This window comes from Spea bombifrons, chromosome 2 (assembly GCF_027358695.1).
Source record: "Spea bombifrons isolate aSpeBom1 chromosome 2, aSpeBom1.2.pri, whole genome shotgun sequence".
Taxonomy (NCBI): domain Eukaryota; kingdom Metazoa; phylum Chordata; class Amphibia; order Anura; family Pelobatidae; genus Spea; species Spea bombifrons.
In genome coordinates this window covers 79,233,816-79,256,688 of record NC_071088.1, presented here as the reverse complement: position 1 = coordinate 79,256,688, position 22,873 = coordinate 79,233,816, and the positions used below count along the sequence as shown (strand labels likewise).

Below are 22,873 nucleotides of genomic sequence, written 5' to 3'. Positions count from 1 at the left end.
TGTGGATTGGTATGTGTGGATTGGTATGTGTGGAATCTGTGGATTGGTAAGTGTGGATTGGTATGTGTGGAATCTGTGGAATGGTAAGTGTGGATTGGTAAGTGAGGATTGGTAAATGTGTGAGAGTGATGGTGTACCATTTCCGAGTTATGCTGTACCATTTCCAATGTCTTTTTCATTATAATTATGCTCTAAAGTACATCATAACTCCCATCACTCTATGCTGTGCCATACAGTGGCAGAGCTGGGAGACAGAGGCCTTGCACCCCCACCGCAGGACTCCTGAAAGGTAAGTGAACTTCAAAGGGGGCAGAGGGTAGATAGTTAGGAGGGGGTAGATAGGGAGAAGGGAGCGAGATGGGGGGATAGGGGGTAGATAGGGAGAAGGGAGTGAGAAGGGGTAGATAGGGCAGAAGGGGGTGAGAATGGGTAGATAGGGAGAGAGGAGGGTAGCAAGAATATTGAAATAAAGAGTCAGAATGAAAGAGCAAAAATTAATGGATTAATATGTGGATGAATTGTGTGAATGAGTGAGAGAATTAATGAATTTGTGAGAATGCATCAATGAATATGTGTAAATAATTTGTGTAAAAGAATAAATGATTGTGTGAATGAATTGTGTGAATGAAAGTGAATTAGTGAGTGACTGTAAAAGTGTTTGTGTTAATCATAGGTGTATAGTTGATTTGTCAAAAAGGCAAAGATGGTATAAGCAGGGTGTTTATGGGACAAAAATGGAACAGGCAGGGTGTTTATGGGACAAAGATGGCAGAGGTAGCGTGTTTATGGGACAAAGATAGCGTACACTCGGCTGTTTGGGAACAATGCTGACTCATGCTGTGCTGTTTGGGGGCAAAGATGGCACGTCCTATGTGTGTGTAATTTGGGTGCTGGTCAGGTTCTATGTGGGCAATGTGGGCGCTGTTTTTTTTGAGGGTTATTAAAGAAAGCACTATTATATGTTCAGTAAATGTTATTTAAATGTATTTATTTTACTTATAAGTTATTAATTTATTTTTTCAGATTTCTTGTTGTTTACAGTTGACATACAGTTTACAAATTGGTGCAATGAATATTCTTGCCAACATAATTTTGTAGATGTCTTTACATTGGGGGGGGGCGCCACGTACAGGATCCGCCCCGGGTGCCAAATACTCTAGGTACGCCCCTGTATCTAATATAGAAATTTGAATTTAACATGCAGAAGCACCAAATATATTGTAAATGTTATATAAATGACTATTCATTCAAACATGCACTCAACAAAACGTGAAAGAACAAACACACACAAATACTGTATATGGTAATAGAAAACACGGTTACTGTATATAAATGTATTTGTTTACAAAACTCTTTGAGAAATAAAATAAGCAGTGGCATTTAAAAAATGTAAATAACCCATTAAATTCCTACAACTGCAAATTAAGTGTATATATATATATATATATATATATATATATATATATACGTATATATAATAAAATTGTGCACATTATGGACATACTGGTAAAATTAGTTAATGTATCTTTTCTATATTGATTCAATTTTTGAGAACCAAAGGATTTCACAGAGATTAAAAGTAAAGTTTAACGTGTTGTCCACGCTGATGGCTGAAAGCGAATAAACAGGAACAAGGCGTTTGTGGGCTAAATTAAATTCTACACGAAAATGCCTTCTTGGCATTCTTTGTGTTTGGTGACCTTCCACAAATGAGATGTTATGTAATCACATCAACTTGGCATGCAGGAAAGGAGCAGATGACAAAATGTGCATCCTACAGAGTTTTGTCTGCTCTAAAAGCTCATTGGAAAGTGAATACATTGTCCTGGTGATGGAAAAGGCATTTATTAGGAACTGGATGATTTCAAGAATAAAGCAGTTGGTAACGATTTCCCTGTATGCATTTGGAAATGTTTTTTACTACAACAAAATATGTGAACAGGTGCACCAACCTTCTAGTCTTGGACTACAGAATTTCAGTCAGGTTACAGGGAAGAACAGAGGGCGAGAGAAATGGGTGGTCAGATCTGAACTAGAAAATAGGCTCTAGGTGCAGAGACACACACATAGTCAATCTAGCTACTCATAAATTTCTAATAGATAAGAAAAATGAAGGACTCGTTATTCCAGATAAGCTTCTTACCAGGCGAAGTGTGTATCATACCTTGCTGCTGAACCACCATCTCACTTGTATCAAGAAATTGTTGTAGCCTGGAAACTTGTGTGTTTCAGTTGTGTGCATCAAACATACCGGTATTTTGCGGGCACACAGAAGAGGAGCGTGTGGTGCCGAATGTTTAGCCATGCTGAGATTGGCACCTGGGCACATCACGGCACCAACATGTCCCTGAAGATACCTTACCAGTTTTTGCAGGAGAAGCTCATGTGGGTTGACATCAGGGATTTGATATTTTTGGCTCACCTGCAAACATCTAATTTAGATAATACATCCCTTTATGACCCATTTATTAAAGAATAGGAACCAATAATGTAAAGATCAAGATGTGCTACTTGATAAGAGCTTTACATAATGTATCTATGTGTATATATATATATCCAAAGTGAGACAAGGTAAAGAAATTATTATATTTAAAGTTCTGGTTAATTTAACCATTTCTGTTTGAATAAAAGTTGTAAATGAAGTACTGTACCTTAGGGATCTGTTTTATGTAATCATCTTCAAAATACAATCAATAATACAGAGAAAAAGCATTGGTGATCCACAATGATAATGAATAGGGCCTGACCAGGCATGACTAAGAGGCCCTGGCTTTGTTTTTATACTCACACAGTGTGTGGCTGTGCGTATCCAGCCTGCGGCCACACACTGCCTGATATGCCAGATAGCCAGTCCAGCCGGATAGCAAAGGAAATGTGATACACAGTAATACACAGCAAGTTCTAGGCAGATGTAAAAATAATGCTTTACAGTAAAAATGCTTTCAAAAATATGTTAATAATTCATTTTTATCATTTCACAAAATGCAAAGTGAAAAGAAAACAAAATCTAAATCAAATCAATATTTGGTGTGGCCATCCTTTGCCTTCAAAACATCATCAATTCTTCTAGGTGAACTTTAACGCAGTTTTTTAAAGGAATTTGACAGGTAGACTGTTCCAAACATCTTGGAGAACTAAACAGACTTGTTCTTCTTTAAGCTGAAGATGGCTCTTGATGAGATGTATGTTTTTTGTGGTAGTTGTCATGCTGCAGAATACATTTGGCCAATAAAATGCTTCCCTGATGGTATTACATGATGGATATAGTATCTGCCTATACTTCTCAGCATTCAGGAGACCATTAATTCCGACCAAATCCCCAACTTCATTTGCAGAAATGCAGCCCCACACTTACACCATGCTTCACTATTGCCTGCAAACACTGTTTCTGGTACCGCTCTCCAGCCTTCTGCTATAGTCAAATATTTAGGTTTTGATTCATCAGTCTAGATCACCTGCTGCCATTTTTCTATACCCCTGTGTTTTCGTGAATAGTTCAGTCAATGAGAAATTCGGTATGGACCAGTGCCAGTGAGAAGGAAAGAATTAGAAAGAAGAAGTAGGATAAAAGTGGTTATCCCTATGCTTGAGATAGAAAAATGCAACAAAAAACAAATATTGTGTATTCATGCTGAAAGCAGTAGGACTCTAGAGACATAAATATTTAAAATATATGTTTCATTAATATAATTCATTATACAAATGTGTATACAATAAACAGCTTGTTCAGACTGTACAGTAGGGATCCACCTATACACCCCTGCAAGCCTTCATCAGGGGTACATGTAAGGAGAACAAGCTGGTATCCTGCAAAAGAAAGAGACTTTAAGAAATATATATGTTTGTACATCTGTAGCTTTTTTAACTACAGCCTTATATTTTATTAAACATTGGGACTCCCAACAGTTTACATTTAGGCATTTGCAGGTATTATGTAATCATGATAAAAAGTGTATTTATAAATATACATAAAGATGATATAGGAGTGAATGTATAATGTGAGGGATTCATGTTCTGTTGCATACATATCACTGACAGCCAATATCTGGTCCATTACACCGTGATGGTTTGGTGAATGAAAGGGGTAATGAAAGGGGTAGTACACTATCCCAAAGACCACCACCAATGGTAACCACTAATGCACATGCCCATTCTCGTGCACGCAGGGCGCATCCTTCTTCCATGCCAGCATACCGTGCTTCATGAGGCAAGTGACCATGTGGTTGCCATGGAGGCAATACCTGTTCCCTGACTTTTAGATTCAGCTCCGATGCTATGGCATGTAGGTGTGGCTGAGATGACTGAAACTCTGGAGGCTGTTTTTAATATACAAACCTGCCCTTTCCATAATGTCAGTGCTTAATTATAGTGTGCCTCCAGAGAGATAATTTGCTCTCTGGCATTTCTTGCTGTAGGGGCCCAGGTCTGTGGTCAGACGGCTACAATGACCCAGAGTGCCCAAAGATGGTGTTCAGGAGTTATTGCGCAGTAGCGGAGTAGGACAGGGCCTGGTGCAGGGTGTTATAAACATAAAACGTGTCTGTATTTTATGAATCTTACTGTAATTATTGAATAACATTTACTGTATGAATATATATATATATATATATATATATATACACTGTTATGCTATCAATAACCACTAACTATTGAGTGTAAAGTCAGAGTCCACACTCCTTGTTTTCTGCAATTAACAATATTTATTAAGAGAGGCTAAACAAACTAACAATACATATACAAATTACTATAAGTTAGTATATGCTGTTACCAAACTATCTATTCATTGATTGAATGGAAATAACAAAGAAACAGCAGGATAAGCCTGTAAACACGTGATACAATTGGAGATTCTGTCACATCATATGGCCATAGTATGCTTAGCCCACCACTACGCCAAAGTACTCCAATATGCGGTGGGTCCTAACTCTAAACCCTGCTTACTGAATCACTAATAAACTAAAACCAAACATTGAATCTAAACACAAAACCAAGAAGGACATACCTTTAGACTGCTGACTGAGACAAACAGAACACATGGGTGAGGCACACCTTATAAAGGAAACAGAGCTGAAGCAAAGACCAGAACTGTTTTTTTCCTTCTACATTTGATTTTTTCCTAGAAAAAAAGGAATTTTGTCCAATTATGTGAGACTGCATCCTATGTCAATTGTTGTCCTATTACAGTAAGCTTTTGTTGTGTTCATTTTGACTAGGTCTGTCCTATTTCTTCTCTGAAATACATTATAAATAATGTAGACAAGGGGTCTCAGAATATCAAATTTCTAAATGCAATATTTGCCTTTGCAGCCCCTTGATCAGTTTTGGGCATGGTTACACTGTCATTTTCCATAAATGTTCAATTTAATAGAATGTGCACAAGAGGTTTGATAACAATTCAGCTGATGTGTGTATATTTGTCAAAAATGACAGCTACTGCTGCTATTGTAAACCTTCTTCTAAAGGACATGGTCTTGTGGCCACTCTCCATAACAATACATATTTATTAAACTATAGTTGTCCTGACAAAGCTTGACTGGAGACCAAGCCTTACCACGTATTTTGGTGTTTTTTTGTTTAGAGAGTTAAGCAAGAGCCATGAGGCGGTAATTAAATATTTGCTGTTTGTTTTAATTACTATATGAATAAATTGTTAATTAGCACAAACCTGTGATAGCAACTGTTAGGCTAAACATAATAGAAGTAGCCATTGGGGTGCTACGTTATAGATCTAAAGTAATTAAACAAAATAATTAAATATGTACATGTTTATTTATTTACCATACTTTTTGAAAGAGCACTCTGCCTCTATATCACAGTCCTCAGAGGTTTTGTTTTTACCCGATAAACAGTAACAGAAAGTTTGCATTTCATCGAGTTCCCCAATTTCATATCCCTGACACTTACAGTGAGAGGCCCCAGCTAAGGGACATAGCTGATATAATAATTTTCTTAGTAAAGTGACATGGTGTCACTATTGTTTTACTACTGTAATGGCCAGAATAGAGCCTAACTTACCTAGGTTATTCAGAGTTCCCAACTTAGCGATTCAATCTTTTAGTTATCAAGTCTTCATTTCTTGTTTATCGCCACAAGAGACACAACATTTAAGGGCAGTTCCATGGCCATGCAGATTCAGATGCTCTGTAACTAATGTATTTGCAAATCATTTCATCTGACAGTTCTAGAGGAGAGTGTTCACGTATAATTTGCGAAAAAGTAAATTTATTATTTTCTAATAATTGATTTGTGTATTTGTTGCAGTAGAAGAGTTTTCTACTATACTGTAGGTACTTGAATGTTAAATTAAATGTTAAATCAGTTCTAATACAAAATGACCTTTAAAAAGTTATTTTCTACAGTTCTGGCATGATGCTGATTTCATGTTGGGATAAAATCAGTTTGTGCCACAGCAGAAATGTGTCTGGTATATGTGACGTTAAATAGGGGAAGAAGTAAAAACAGTGAATTGTGAATTATCTGCAATACGGAAAATCCGATCTCCTCAAATTAGCCTATAGAACATCTGTGTAAGTGGTACACCTGGAATTCTAATCACCCAACAGGGCCCCACTGCTTCAGTCTAGGCCAGAATATACCATAAAAATAACGGAAAAGGGGAAAATTATAACAATATTTAAATATATAAATGTATCCAATGTGCAAAAAAGGACTATATTTAAAAGAGAAGAAATGCTATGACAAAATGCTCAGAGTCAAAAACGAATCTGTCAGAGGCAGACAGCAAATTAGAATGACCTTTCAAATACATGGGGCAGAGGATAATAATGGGAGGGAATTTAATAGTACAAGGGCAAAGCATAAGACTATGCTGAATAAGACTGGGAAAGTGGCTCATATCTAATGTTGATGAGATAGTTCAGTTGGTAAATGCCCTTGACTGCAGTGTCTATTCAAACCTGAGGGTTGCAGGCTAAAGTTCGGGTAGGGTCAATTCAGCCCTTCATCCTTTGAAGGACGATAAATGAGTACCATTCATCGGGTAATAATAACAACTATTATTTAGCTGTCGATTTGGTTAATTCCAAAACCGTACGCCAAAAAGAGATTTGAGTCCCACTGGGTGTTAATGTTATACTTTCCAATGCAAATCAGTGAAATAGATATATTCGTATTTGTTAGCATGATTATATAAGAGTTGGAGAGTGACAGGGTAGAAAGTTAAAAATTAACTTTAGTCCTAACCTATAAAAAACATTTGGTAAATTTGCATGCAGTACAACCAGAGCAGCTGAAGCTTTGATTCACCATTTTAGCTTTAATTTAAAATGTATTCTCTCCTTGACCAGATCAAGACCCTCTTTGCATCGCTGTCACCTCATTATGCCTAGTCTGTCCCCATCCACTATATCATATAAACACACTGTATGCTTCTGTCATATTTTTATGCTTTTGCATCCTCATCTTTTCTGTTATACCTGTTCTACCTTGCATACTCTTCCAGATAAATGACATTTAAATTTATGTGGAATCCAAATAGTGTTGCACAGTCATTTGGCAAATTCCTAAAGTATTCATATTTGAGAATATGAACTTGCTAATAAGTTACATTTGGCTGGAATCTGCTAGTAAACAAATTGTTAGTAATGGAAGTGGCCAGTTGTATTTTGCATAAAAGATCTATCATTCAGCAGTTGAACACTTGCAGCTGAACACATACCAGGACATAAAAAGAATAATCTGCTTCTTAGCAAGTCTAAACTTTAGGTACATACAACCTCAGGTAAACAACACATGACATATGATTTATTCAACAAAAATAAAGCCAACATTTATAACATTTGATGCATAAGGCTTCACTATTTACCTAGCTTTTACAACTGATGAATAGCAAAAAAAAAACATTATACTAACTTGATACTAGCTAAGCAAATCTGTGTTGCAGAGGATCTCAGGTGCCACTCAGGGTTGCCCTGTTGCTGTTGGGTACCCAGGCTTACAGAGTTAATGGAGTCTATGTTAAAAGAAAAGTCAGAAAGGGAGAAAAAAATCAATTATTTACATATTTTACAGATAGAGTCACATTAGTCTGACCTTTACCATTCTGTTGATTGGGAGCCATCTATTACTGGTCTGAACAAATTCAGTACTATAGGGCTGCCAACAATCCAGGGACTGTATATATCCTTGTCTGAAAACAGCTAAAAGCATAAAAAGTTTGGTCCTTTGCATCTCTATTTAAAGGTAAAGCTTTATTTATCATAATTATTACTACCCCTTAGGGTTTTTTTATTACTTTATTTTTATTACTTGTTTTATTACTTTTTATTACCCCTCATCCCATATAGCTAGTTTTCATTTAGATTTTATCATTTATTTATTTTTTATCTATTTTCTTTTAGAGTTGTTGTGTGATATTGTTGCCAGAAGTGGGGATTGTGTTTATTAAACTCTCATGCCCTCACCTTAAACTTAAAATGTAAGGACTGATATAGTGAATATGCTAGTTGCTTTGTGAGTGTTAGCATGCAAAGGGTAAGTCGGTAGATCCAAGATTAATTCACTCTTTATAATGTGTTGAAAATTATAACATAACATGTTTGAATATATTTGTAGCAAAAAAGAGCTGCTTTTGTAAAGTGTATTTTCAGTATTTATCTAACCTGTCTTATTTATTATTATTGTTGTTGTTATTATTATTATCTTTTATTTATATAGCGCCAACTATATACGCAGCGCTTAATACACTACATATATTCAAGGGGTATGGCAAGACAAGAATTGACAGACTAAGACAAACCGATACATTAGATAGAGAGAGCCCTACTCATAAGCTCACAATCTTGAGGGAATATTTCCTGTTTCCTACAGTAATTTAAATGGACATTAGAAAATAAGCAACGGTTGCTTGCTTTTGTGTGGTGCTGCAACCTCAGCAGATCAGGCAGAAAAATATGATTTCAGTGTCTAGTAAAAAATTAACAAAACAGAAAAGCATTTTTATGATGGACAGATGTTGTTATGATTAGGTTGGATGACAGGTCCACATTGATGATTAGAAAATAACACATTCCTCGTGTTGTCAGCCACATATTTCTTTTTTTTTGTTGGTCTCACTGTCTTATTTTTTTATTTTGTTGTGTGTTTTTCTAATTTGCCGGTTGTATTCGTACATGATAGTGAGGTTTATGAACTGGCTACAGTACATTTAGACATTTTAACATTCCCATTAATTTCAAAAACAGTATTCAACATAGTCTGTATTATTTTGTTATTATTATAGTCTGTATCTAATATCTACATTAGAATGGATTATGATTTTTAAGTAATTTGATATTATTCAAAGTCTATATTCCTGTTATATCTGTATCTTACATGAAATTCAGTTGATATACCCTACCTTAAACATTGCCACAAATATAGCAGTAAGAAATGAGTCTACGAGGACATAAACTTGTCATAACAACATCATGGTGTCCTTATCAAAAATAATCTTTCAGTCAGATGTTGTTTATGATTTCAAAAACCTAGTACAAATATAATATATGATATGATTTTTTGTGACACCATTTATATAAAACATTTTTTTTTATGTTTATTAAAGGTCTCAGATACTTTGCTGTTTTGTTAATAAATGTATTTCATTTGACATTTAGGCAATTAGTTTCACTATCTCAAGGTTTAAGAAGAGATCCAAACTCGATTCTGCACCACTACCAGTAGCACTACACCAATAGACACACATATCCAGCAGTATGTTATGGGACCGAATTTCATCCAAACTTGGTGAAGGTGATAAGGCAGCAGTAGTATTTGGACAATAAGTAGTATCTGTAGTGGCAGATACACACATGCAGCCCCATGTACAGGACGCTGACTCGGTTCTGCACCACTACCAGTAGCACTACACCAATAGACACACACATCTAGGAGTATGTTATGGGACCGAATTTCATCCAAACTTGGTGAAGGTGGTAAGGCAGCAGTAGTATTTGGACAATAAGTAGTATCTGTAGTGGCAGATACACACATGCAGCCCCATGTACAGGACACTGACTCTCCCCACTAATTTAAGAAGAGCATTATGCCACAGCAGCATAGGCAGGACACAGTACAGGCGCTGTCAGACACACATCCGGATTTTACAGGATTGTATAGAACCAAATTTCCTCCAAGACAGGCTCTGCCACACCAACACTCACACACACACACACATACCAGGACACACTCTGCCACAACGACAGCCAAACACACACACACCAGGACAGGTTCTACCACACCGACACCCAAACATTCACACATGAGGACAAGCTATGCCACACTGACTCTCTGCTACAACAACAACAAAATATTTTCCACACTGCTTTGTCGTTGGCACACACTGCTTTGTGTTCTGCTCCCTTGTGAATCGCCTCAAGCCCGCCCAATGTGTATTTATGCCCCAGCCAGCCCCTTCTTTTAGTATTGATTTATGTAATGGCCCCAGCTGCCCCGCTTGTGTATTGATGCCCCCACACCCCAGCCAGCCCCCTATTGTGAATTTATCTCCCCTGCCAGCCCCCCTTTAGTATTGATTTATGTGATACCTGCCCCCTTGTGTTTTGCTAACAGACAGCCCAATGTGTATTTGTGCCCTACAGCCAGCCCCCATTGTGTATTTATACTACCAGCCAGCCCCCCTTGTTGTATTGAATTAAGTGATGCCCCCAGCCAGCCCCCCATGTGTATAAATATCCCCACATCCTTGTGTACTGTCCATAGCCTTCCCCCATTGTGTATGTATGCACCCAGCCAGCACCCCCTTTAGTATTGATTCATGTAATGCCCAGCCTTCTCCCCATTGTGTATTGTTACCCCATTGCCTTGTGTACTCCCCCAGCCAGACCCCATTTTTACCTGACTTTCCCACTTGCTCTGTGCTCTCCACCACGAGACTGAATCCCATGTGAGGAACTCCAGTCACTGTGTGATCCTGCTTCACATAAGCATTAGGCGGCATGGCCGCACAAGCCAACCGCTTAGAAAATTTCCCGGTTTAACGGTGGGACAGCCTGGCCCTGGTTGGCAATTTTTGCACCGGGGCCCGGTGGCTTCTAGTTACACCTCTGTCTAGCTCATAACCTAAATCCAGGTCATCGTCATCAACATTGTGGGGCACAAGACAGGGTAAGGTCCAATCCTGCTGCAAGAGTCCATCTTCTTCTTCATTTTTTTCCTGACCAAAAATAGATCTAGTGCTTCACTATAGAATAGCATACAAGCAATCTTTGCTTAGATTCCACTAAGACACCAGCACATGAGTAGGGCTTCACTGAGATTTTTTGTGACTAAAGCTAGTTTTGCAATTGAATTTTAAAAAAATAGTATTGTACACATCATTTAATTTCTAAACAAATGTATTTCAATTTCTATACACCTTACTATGACTCTTAGGGCTATAGAATACTATATATCACTTACAGCAATCAAATAACACAACTGCTCTGTTATACATTTGAATCTAAATCACCACAAGTGTACAGGTAATCATTTATTTCAGGTCAGAAAAGTACAAAGTTGAACAGCTATCTGCAGTACAATGCTGTAATTGGAAATTTTAATAGAGAACACTTCTACTGTTTGTATGCTATGAATATTAATGAACTAGTTAATTTCATATGATAGTAGATAAACAGAACACAAGCTCATTAAACAGACTTTTTAAAGTACATATTTTGTGTCTCCTGTAGACAATGATTGCTGGGCAGTGGTGGACCTGGGCTGTGAACATCTAATAACCAATATATAAAAAAACATGTGGGGTTTATGAGCCATTCCAAAACATGTCTCACTGTATCCCCTAGGGCCTATGCTATATAGTGGGTTGGTTAAAAGTACAGTCTAAAACTTTGAAGGGGCATATAGCTTAACCATATATCCTCAAAGGGGATTGAGGGTGAGGAACAGGAATACAAAATAAAAGGATAAAAACCTATACCCCTACCTCTATTTATCCCAAGTTTTGGGGACCATAGTAAGTAATTTATAATAGTAAGAATTTTAGTGATGACTTTTAAAAGATTTTAAAACTTACACTGTTAACTAACACATCAGTTACATGTTTCAAATCAGTAAAATGTTGTAAAACACTTCAACAATTCCACCAACTCTTTGGCATAAAGCCCTCAACAAGAAGATCAGAACTACAAATGAAAGACGGATTGTAAAAAAAAAAAAAAAGAATTGGGAGACAATGTTTTGAAAAAGCAGACATCAAACAAAATCAAATATGTCTGGTTCCTGAGAGTAAACATTTATTTTAAGTGACTACATACTACAACATGTCTAGGTATATACAGTCTATTTACCTTAAAAAACTGAATATCTGTTCTGCTTAATGGATTTCAAAGTACAGATATAGCCAGTGATTGGACAGTTCGTCCTTTCTAATGTTTGAAACTGCCAATTTTTACCACTAAAGATATCTTCAAGAGATTGTAAAAAGAGCTGGAGTCATTAGCAAAGGGCTTAAGCATGCATACACACATACTATAGAGCTTTTCGTAACAGTATACAACAAAAATACATGGTATTTCCATTTGAATTAGAAATCTAAATTATTTTTGGCATATATATGATATTTGCACTTTATATGAAAAGTTTTTAATCCACTCCTTCAAGAGTTAATTGTCCAGATTAAGCATTTAATGTATATCCGTTCAATATAGCAGGTCCTAGAGATGAATCATTCTGACAGTACTAATTGGGAACTACGGTAGTTAATGCCAGTCCTGGAGCCATTAAATAAATATCTGGTAGAATATCACTCTTGTTGAAAAATTCGAAATGAACAATTGTGACTGAGAAGAAGAAATTCAGATAAGGAGAAAGGGAGAAAGATTAGGCTACCTATCTCTTTTACTAACAGGCAAGAGTGTGTTCCTCGGCATAGAGCAGGACGTCCTCTGGATGGCCAATCTTACTTAAAATGAGGGTAGACTGCTTTATTAGGAGACCAGGCTTCCTGATAAACTGCTGCCCAATGGACCAGTTGCAGAGACATCTCTGATCTGCCCAACCAGCCCATTTACACTATGACAATTTGCACCTAGCCAGCACAGCACATGCAACTTGGCACCATGTCCTTAAGAGACAGAGGACATGACATCATATACAAGTACTCTGCAGTAATGACGGCAGCTAGTGGTGCTCCCTGGGTTAGTTTTAGGGCCTAATATAAATACATTGGCCTTAATAGATTATAATACATATGCATTAGCAGCTACGGGTGGAAAAGAAGTATATAACCTGATAACATTTGAACAGTTTTACTTTACCAAGGCATTTTTGAATACACAGTATACGCTGAAAATCCCTTTTCTGAAAATCCTTAAATGAAAAAAATTTGGGTCATTTCAGATAAGGGGAGTTCCGATAAGGGGTACTCACAGGAACGAGATGCCTGGCCTCTCCTTTAGTCAGTAAATTATTTCTCCGGCTCCTTTACAGCTTCTTGTTGGCTGCTCCATTGTTCAGGCTTTTCCCCGCTGTCCCAACGTGCTTCCCGTCCGTTGTTCAGGCTTCCACTTCTGCTCCCTTTTCTGGACCAGAAGTGCTCTGATTAAACCTGAACAATGGACTGGGAGCGCTCTGGGTCCATGGGGAGAAGCCTGAACAATGGAGTGGAAACTGGTGATAGGACAGTTCCGTTACCTGAAATCTGGTCCCAAGCATTTCAGATTTCAACCTGCAATGTATTTCTATATATTTGATCAATTTTTTGTTCTTTTTATATACTTTTCATTAATTTGTTACACGTTTTGGGATGGAGAGCATATACCCGGGAATTTTTTTTCCCTAGAATTGAGAGGCATTATGGGAAGAAAGAGGGGTCTAGGTACTAAAACAATGGCTGTCTCTCCTAAAGTTGGCCACTCAGGAGGTGTAGGTCTGCCATTCACCCTTCATGTTTGTCAAATATTTTATTTAGTAAAATGAAAGTACTTTTTCCTTATGTCTTCACCTGTCCCTATTTCAGAAAAGTTTCAATGGATGCCTATGAAGCCACAAAGAATGCATTTGCGGATGCAATGAACAATTATTCTGTGTTATTCAGTTACTAAGGCAACTTTGCTGGACCAGTTTCATATGATCTCAAAATGGAGATTGTTGAGATAAATCCAAGAACTTGGTTTTACACATTTAAAGAGATTACAAGAATTACATTTGAGACACTGGAATATTGTCCATGACCTTTTTTTTTTAATCCTGAAATAGAAAGTATGCTTTCGTAATAGTTTGGCCAAATTATAGAGCCTATTCATGCTTATCCACTTGAGATTAGGATGCTTTAGCTCAGTAGCAGCATTTGTTTCAGTGTCTTTTCTGTGACATTTGGACCGCTGGGTTGAATAATTCTCCTAAGTAATAAAACTTCCAGTCCATTACATTTTGTCACACTAAGACTTCTTCACGATCTATCACTGGTGCTAAGAAATATTGGTCACATGGCATGAATACTCTTTATGGTTATACTAACATGGTTATCTTTTTTATTTAAACAAAAGCTTAAAATCCCTAAAGGAAGAGTGTTTAATGGGTGTGTTTTGCTTAAATATTCTGCACTGTTCCCTCTTATTATGTGCTTCATTTTAAGTATGTAAGTATTTTACAATATACAAACAGAATTTTTTTTAAAGTCGTACCATGTTGGCAAACATTTATAAAAGTTTAAAGTGGTAAATAATTAAGTGATAAATTCATAACAATATACATTATGTTATTGGAATGCATATAATGTGGTCAGCATTGTCTGGATTTTGTTTCTTTTTCTTTTTGCATGGTTTAGAGTTAAGGACTATTTTTTTAACTCTTTCCTCCCTTTTTTTTTTTTTTTATCTGCAACTGATAAAAATTCTTACATATGTATACTATGTATATATACTATATATACCATATACTATGTATACTATTACTAATTTTTGTTCACATGATATGGTGAAACAAATCAGGGAGAGAAATCTCCTGCACTAAAATTGCTGCAGACTGGACCTCCCGTGAGGTTTGGCTAGCGGATAAGAACTGCCGGGCACCAGTGAGCCTGGTGTAACATCACAACCCATCAAACACTAGTGAGCAGAAACTGCTCAATCAAGAGCATCAGTATAAACATTATTTGCTCTAAAAGGGTTGATCAGTTTTTTGTTTTTTTTTGATAATTTGCAATTATTAGGTTTATGTATTTCAGCCGGACCCATTGCTAATGGATGCATAAAATCAGTGTGGGTCATACTGAAGAGCCCAGTGACTTTAAAGCTTTTCACACTACAGGACAGCGCTGTCTCTGATTAACCGCAATGTCCCTCTTTCTCAGATACTGCACTCTAATTATTATTTTTTTCAGCACACGTAGGGGATACATCTGAACCATATTCATAAATGTAAGACATTATTTAGTATGATTAAAATAAAAAATAACCATTTTTAATGCTTTCCCAGTTTTACACATACATAAATCACACACAGCTTGAGCCAATGGGGAAACAATATTCCAAATATATTCATTAACTTGTCCTGATTTGGAAACCATTCCATATGCCTTAGACTTCCTGTATATATATTTTGGCTGTTATAGGGCACATTTTACAAGGCACGTATCGCTATTTGTCAGATATTTCATCTACCCCTTAAAACTACATGTTAAAAGAAGACACTGCCCAGTGTTTTAAAAGAGCCATTTTGACAGTTTTATGAGGCCGTTCCTTGTATCTATAGTGCCTAGCTTTGCTGTTTTTAACATGCTCTCTACATTCACATTTCTGAACTAAGAAACAAAAATGTTTATGTGGGTCTCTTCTAAATAGGGTTAAAAATGTTTTTCTCTTGAGCAGTCTTTTACTTCTTTTTAACATTTTACTTATTTCTCTATATTTAATACAGAACCCCAGCAATGATTGGCTGTTCATTTGTAGTGAACAGGCAATTCTTTGGAGAGATTGGTCTGCTGGATCCAGGAATGGATGTTTATGGTGGAGAAAACATTGAACTTGGCATTAAGGTGCGTGAAAATATTTACGGCTGGTTCTCAGGTTTCTAGTTCCCTAGATGACAGCTCAGTGCACTACACAGCCCCCTAGTCCATCTTTATGATAGGACAGCCTGAGAATATTATTTCTATGGACGCTGGTATCAGAACATTGGTTGGCTTATTAATTACTCATGTTTATAATACCAGGATATATTTCATGTAAATCAGGTTATTTTTTATTTCAATTGAAACTTAAGAGGCTGGGTGCTGGTGTGAGTCATAACACCAGTGAGGACCGTAGTGTAAAGATAAGCTATGTGGTGCTACCCTGTGTAAGGTCCAGTATAGCCCCCAGTCTATACCTCTGGATGTCCTCTCTGAATACAAAAGTAGTGGTAGTAAGCAGTAAGGTAGTAAGCAGTCATAAAATTGTTGCTTTATGGAGTATGGAACACTAATGACATGCATACATATCATGGGGGATAGCTGCATACTCAATAACAGTCCTGGCAGTAGGCATTTAAAAAAAGATGGAGTATAGAAAAGGCATTAACATATAGAATACAAGTTTGGGTTCTTTAAATCTGGGCAAAAGCCTTGAGTGGCACATGAGAGGGAGGGGCCTGTAAGTGAAATCATGCTAGTTGTTTGAAGGTCATGAAGGAGTTTAAGCATTTAAGGAGTTTAAGCATGCACAAGGATAACCTTGATATAAGATAAGGCTAAGGACTAAGGAAAGCATTCATAAATTGGGCAGACTAGATGGGCCAGATGGTTCTTATCTACCAGCAGATTCTATAAATGCTGTAACCATTATAATTTAGCTTGCATATGTTTCTTTATTATACATTAGTGACATTTTGACATCGTCGAGGGTAGGTAGGGTTTTTTATTTTTTGTTTCAAATGTTACTCTTTCAATTCCACAAGTCAGGGATAGAGGGAGGTGAGGAGAGCCATGGTTTAAGGTCCATGCATCTGTAAAGGGATTTTATGGCACTCCTCTCATCCCAAACGGGCAGGAGCTGAGGGTCATCGATACCCACAAAGGTTTTTAAAAATAGTTTTCATTAATAGTTATCTTTTCCCACACACCTTAATCTCATATCAGGAAACCATAAAAAGCAGATATTTGTGTTTTTCTGTAAAATGCATATGGTTAGGGTAGCCTATTGATATGTTTATATTTTTAGTTGTTTAGCTTTTTGATTCAGATAAAGTAATATTTCATTATATTCTGAGAAATGTAAGAGTACCTTAGTATATTTGTTTATTACAATTATCAGGCGAAGAAATTTAGTAAATGTATGCATTCTAAAAATGTTGGATACTCTTGTTAGCAAATCTTCTGTTGTCCTCATAGAATATCATAATTGTTGCTCGTAAAGGGCAAGCTCCATAGCGGTAAAAATGCATTGAAACCTCAAATATGCGTATTATTAATTTTAAATTTCGGCTTCCCTAGAGAATTCCCTGTCGCTAAATATGGCCCTTTCTTTTTGTCACCTGAAACCCATCTTTTGTTGTTTGCTCTTCTATCATATAGCTGTATAGGAATGACCAGCATATTAAAAAACCAAGCTTTTCACTATTAGGTACATTTTTTTTAAATCTCTGTGTGAGCTGAGATGGAGTAATGGTTATCTCCATCAACTTCACTAACCCACATGTTTTCAGGCTCTCATCAAAGGTTTAGAGACCATAAATAATTTTTTTCTTGCTGAGTTGACAATAAACTATAGTACATGACATACAGTATCAAATCTGAAAATAGAAAAAAATTGAAAATTATGATTCATATGAAATAATTAGATGTCTTTCACTGTAGTAACAGAAAAAGTGTGAACTCCTATGACATCTATGCCAAATTGTCGCAAAACAGAGACCCGCTTCCAGCAGCCAAGCTGAAGCTAGCTAGAGATGGGTCTTCATGCCAAGGGTCCCTACCTGGCAGTCATCTTCTGCAATGCACCGTGGGGCTTCCTGCAGAGCTGCAGGAGCTTCCATGACGCATGCAAGTGATGCGTCCATGAAAATCAGCATGAGGTGGGGCTGACTTAGTGTAATCGCTGCTTAAAACTTTTTTTTTTACTCTCTGCCTAACATTTTGGGATCCTGTTACCTGCTCTGTGTACCGCACCTGGGTTGTCCCGACTACCTATCCTGTATACCTTAACTGGCATCCTGGGGCTACCTGCTCTGTGGACTCACCTGTGATATATCCTGCCTACAGGTATTCTGCCCTCCAGCAGTTGCTTAGCTTTATATACCTAGTGCCGTCATATTTGCCTCTATCTGAGCGTCCACACTATTAGGATCATCAAAGTTCTTGGTTATCCTATCTGGGGCCCTCGGGCGGTTCAGCTAGTGTGAATAACTCCTGTAGTGTGTGTGCTCCTGCTTCTGGGGTTATAACACTAAATTATATATATTTTGTCCATACTAACCAGGGACATATTTAGGCAATTTTTTTTTTCAGGAGAAAAATTAGATGTGGATAATACATCATTGTGTTACATTCACACAGGGTATACATAGGAGATTTTTAACAGTGACCATTTGCCTCTAATGTGAGAATTAACTCATCCAGTTCACTCTTCAAATTGTATATCTTCAGTTATGTATGGATTTTGCAACTCCTTTTTTCAGGAACCTATAAAACACAAAGTCTTGATGTGTATTGCAATGTGCCTTCATCCACTGTGACAAATTCTTTGTAACAGTGCATCTGACCCATGATAAATCAATGCTTCATGTCAAATTGTGTAGTAAAGCAAGTATACAGTTCAGCTGTGATTCACCTCTATTGCTCTGAAAGTCATTTAAAATCACCACTAACAAGATCTTAGAAAAAAAGACACAGAACTGGCAATGCTGCGCATCTACATTGGCCGTAAATGTACAAAATAGCATCATATCATATAAATAGCATGCAAATAATTGTACCATACAGACAGTATTTTTTTCTATATAAAAGTAGGTGTGGTCATAGCCTGTTTTATGCAAAATTATGCTAACATTTAATAATGAACCACAATTTTGACAAAACGCATCTAACAATACATTTATTCGATTCCAGAATACAGTTAAATTATGTAAAGATGAATACCAAGAGACATTATGATATATAATGACATACTTTATTAATACCTCGGGTGGTAAAAACAATATATTGAAAAGGTTTCCATAAATAAATTTACAGATATTCTATATAACATTGTATTAACGTGTACTTAACTTTAGAGAGGATCAGTATACCAAATGGCTTCTTTGATGTTCAGTGTCCAAAATGGCTCTAGATTCCAGGTTAATATAGAAGACTAAACTAGTCCTAGCTTCTTGGCACTTAACTAGCCCAAGATGGAAGAGCAGCTTCCTATTTCATATTTTTCCTCTGGACAACTTTCACAGTTCACTTAGCTTCTGTCACACTGCTTCTTTCCCCTCCTTCCAGCTTGTCTTGCTCCTCCCCCCTCTTCCTGGAGTTCCTGATATCCCATGGTTCCTGGTATAGCCCACATGGCTTTTCATGTAGGCAGCCATTATCCATGGTCTTAGATAAACAGCGGATGTACACATTACACATTAGAACTCTTAGCGTTCGCCTTCGTGGGAAATCTTTGTATTCCACGAACATTTGCCCGTTCCTATGTTCAGTTCGGGCGAATATGCATGTAAATTCTTTGCGTTTGTTTTTTTTGTTTGTTTTTTGTTTTTTTAGAAGGGGTTAATACAGGGCTAACGTGGTACCCAGCAGCTTTGGCACCAGATTTTAAAGGTCTGTATGAGCAACTCTATTGGTCACCGGCAGGGGCCTCCTCTGCTATCAACCAATGAAGTGCAGCTGTTCGTCATTGGTTGATGTAAGACGAGCCCCATGCCGGCGACCAAAAGAGTCGTCCTCTTAAGGACGTATGTTGGTAAAGATTGATTTACTTATACATTGCTGAGAATTATGGCGTTTATATGGTTAACCAGACCCACATATCTTACAAAGATCTTTGTGGCAACAAAGCTTTAAACAGTTGTAAAAATTAGCATTCAAGTATAAAATAATAATTTGCTGAACAGTGATACCCATTAAGAATTGTAACAAAGTTGTTTTTTTACAAATACTGAATAATCAAATTTGCCGGAGAAAAGTAAGCAATCCATTCATGGTCACGGCCCCAGACTTATAATGAAATTGGTAATGTATACTTAAATTTGAGCCAAAAAAATTAGCCTCTAAGCCATAACAAGGAAGCATTCAAGAAAGCATGCAAAATAACTAACCAACCAGCCTGTTAGGTTTGAGGCGTTTTTTAAGAGTTCTTGTTGTCCTTATGCTTTAATAGAAAAATAAGCAAACTTCTTTTACTACAAAAATAAAACCTCTCAAATGTTAAAAGCAAAAAAAAATACATTGAAACTTGTAAAAAGAAAATGTCATAAGTTTGTCATATGTATGTCAAAATTGTGTTTGCTAGCTTTGGAGGGATCGTCTCCCTACCTTCTCCACCAACCGCTTTAATACCCCTGCCTCCTTTCATGCAGCTTTGCTTCTTTTTTTGCCTCTTTTTTTTTACCCTTGGACTGTTTCCTGGCCAAGTATCTTGCTGCTAGCCTTGACATGTGCCCATTTAACATTATCAAACCTGTAGCCACCTGCCCCTGAGGACTGTCGAACCATTCTTTTTGACCTTGCAAAGGTCCTGTGGTGAAAGCTTGAGGGCTCTGTCTCACTGCTCCATCATGGTGCACGTGGCTTCACTGTTGAGCAACGGAAGGATCCTGAGCCTGACCTCGGGAGGGCACTCACACTGACACACATTTCCAGACACAAATGCACGCAGGCAAACAGACACTCATACCAACTATACACTCAGCACTAACACACAGACACTCAACACTAACACACATGCACACAAACTAACATAGACGCCCAGACACCCACACAAATGTACCCAGATACTCAAACTAAGACTACCACACACATACTAACATACCCAAACAAACACACATGTTCACCTACTAACATACCCACATACCAACATAGCCAAAGATATATGTTCACAAACTAAAATACCCACACAGACTAACAGACACATTCTCAGTAACATAACCAAAGCAACATGTTTACACAGTAACATACACATACTTTCACTAACATACCCAGAGATACATGCTAAAATCCCCACGTTCATATACTGATATACCTAGACACACAGCAACATAACAATACAGACACATATGCATACCCAAACAGAAACTAACATACATACTCAGACCTATAGGTAGCATCGGCCCTGGACATGACATGGAATGAACCCCCCCCCCCTTTTAGACCACTTTTGTCTGAATCTGAATTGTTGAAAGATTAACTCCCAAGGGTAGTGGTCCCAAATTCACTAGAGGAGATGATCAGTTTGGAAACCCTAATTGGTAGACCAATGGTTCAGAGAAAGACACATGGGAAAAGCACACCAGTACGTGCCTGATTGGCCTTCTCCTAGACCAAACCACAATGAACCTATGCAAATAGTATTGGCCCCAATTACTTACACTTCTCTGTGGTGAGAAACACCCTGAGAAAATCACCTTTAACATAGTCCAGTCGCCCTTATTTCCACTTATATCGGGACTTGGTTACGTAAACAAAACCCACATATCAACTAGTCCATGAGTTCAGTGTCCTTTGATTTCCAAAAGTTTCAGGAGATCTGTTTTTTAAAGACTAATCCTCACTCCTCCAACACCTTCCATCCAACAGACTTTGCAAAAACTACTTGAAATATACCATCTCTTGCTTAATGTGTACATCAAAAAGGAGCAGACACTCTTCCTACTTATGGACCATATGATTGTTCAATAGACTTACCTCCTAGTGCTATAGTTCTGCTTGGACGCATATACCCATTAGTCTAGCAAGAACTAGCCCTTACAGAAAAAGCCCTTACAGAATGCATTACTGAGCATCTGCAGAAAGGGTTCATCGGTCCATCCACCTGTCCTGCTGCTGCATGGGGGCTTACAACCTTGTGTAGACTACAGAGAAATTAACAAAGTAACTGTTAAAAACTGGTATGCATTACCACTTGTTCCAGAATTGATGGATTGTTTAAAAGTGTACATATCTACTCAAAACTGGACATGCAGAATTTATATCTTTCATGGAGGAGCTGAATAGTGGCAATCAAAATTATGTCCCATTACGTGTCGACAAACCCACCTGCTTCTTTTGAGAAGCCCGAACCTTTATCAATCATTGTATACATAATTGTATGGATACTAGAGTATCCAATTAATGGCTGACCTTGGCCAGGAACAAGGGAGGAGTGGGAATGCCCCTCCTATCACCTTACTACAGAGATGCTGTCATGTCTCAATCGCTCTTATTACATGAGGTGCCACAGATGACGTGGGTGAATCTGGAGGACTCAATAACTAATCCTCACAGAATGTGTGGCTTTCTATAGCTACCTAAACGCCTGCACGTATCTCCCTCTCAGATGTTACCAAGCATGGAGATGTCTCTTAGAGTATGGAAACATTTTGCTGGTAAGCTTGAAGATAACGTGCAGCCTACACTGACCACTCCCTTGTGAACGTTTGATTTACTAATCCCCAACTTTAATCTTACATAAATCCCTATCAATATGTTATAAAGCCGTTAGGAAGTCTCAATAACACCCTACATCTAATCACGTCTTAAACCAACTGCATTAAAAGTGTCCCTCTGGCTATTTGAAATGTTGGGATAGATAAATGGGACTTTAATAAATGGGACTTTTACCCATTTGTTTACAAAAAAAGGCTTAATTTCTTTCTTTCCAAAGCATTTTACAGCAAGTGTTAACATACAGTAAAAATCAAGACCCTCTAGATTTCTAGCTATGTAAATTAGCCTTGGTTGTATAAGTAAACTGCT

At 37.4% G+C, this 22,873-nt stretch overlaps 1 protein-coding gene across 1 annotated transcript in view; it reads left to right on the top strand.

Moving 5' to 3' along the window:
* The window catches only part of GALNT17 (polypeptide N-acetylgalactosaminyltransferase 17), a 147,481-nt gene that overhangs the window by 94,713 nt on the left and 29,895 nt on the right, over nt 1-22,873 (top strand). The window contains exon 7 of the mRNA XM_053454914.1: nt 15,877-15,994. Coding sequence (XP_053310889.1) covers nt 15,877-15,994 — 118 coding nt within the window. The remainder of the gene's footprint in view (nt 1-15,876; nt 15,995-22,873) is intronic.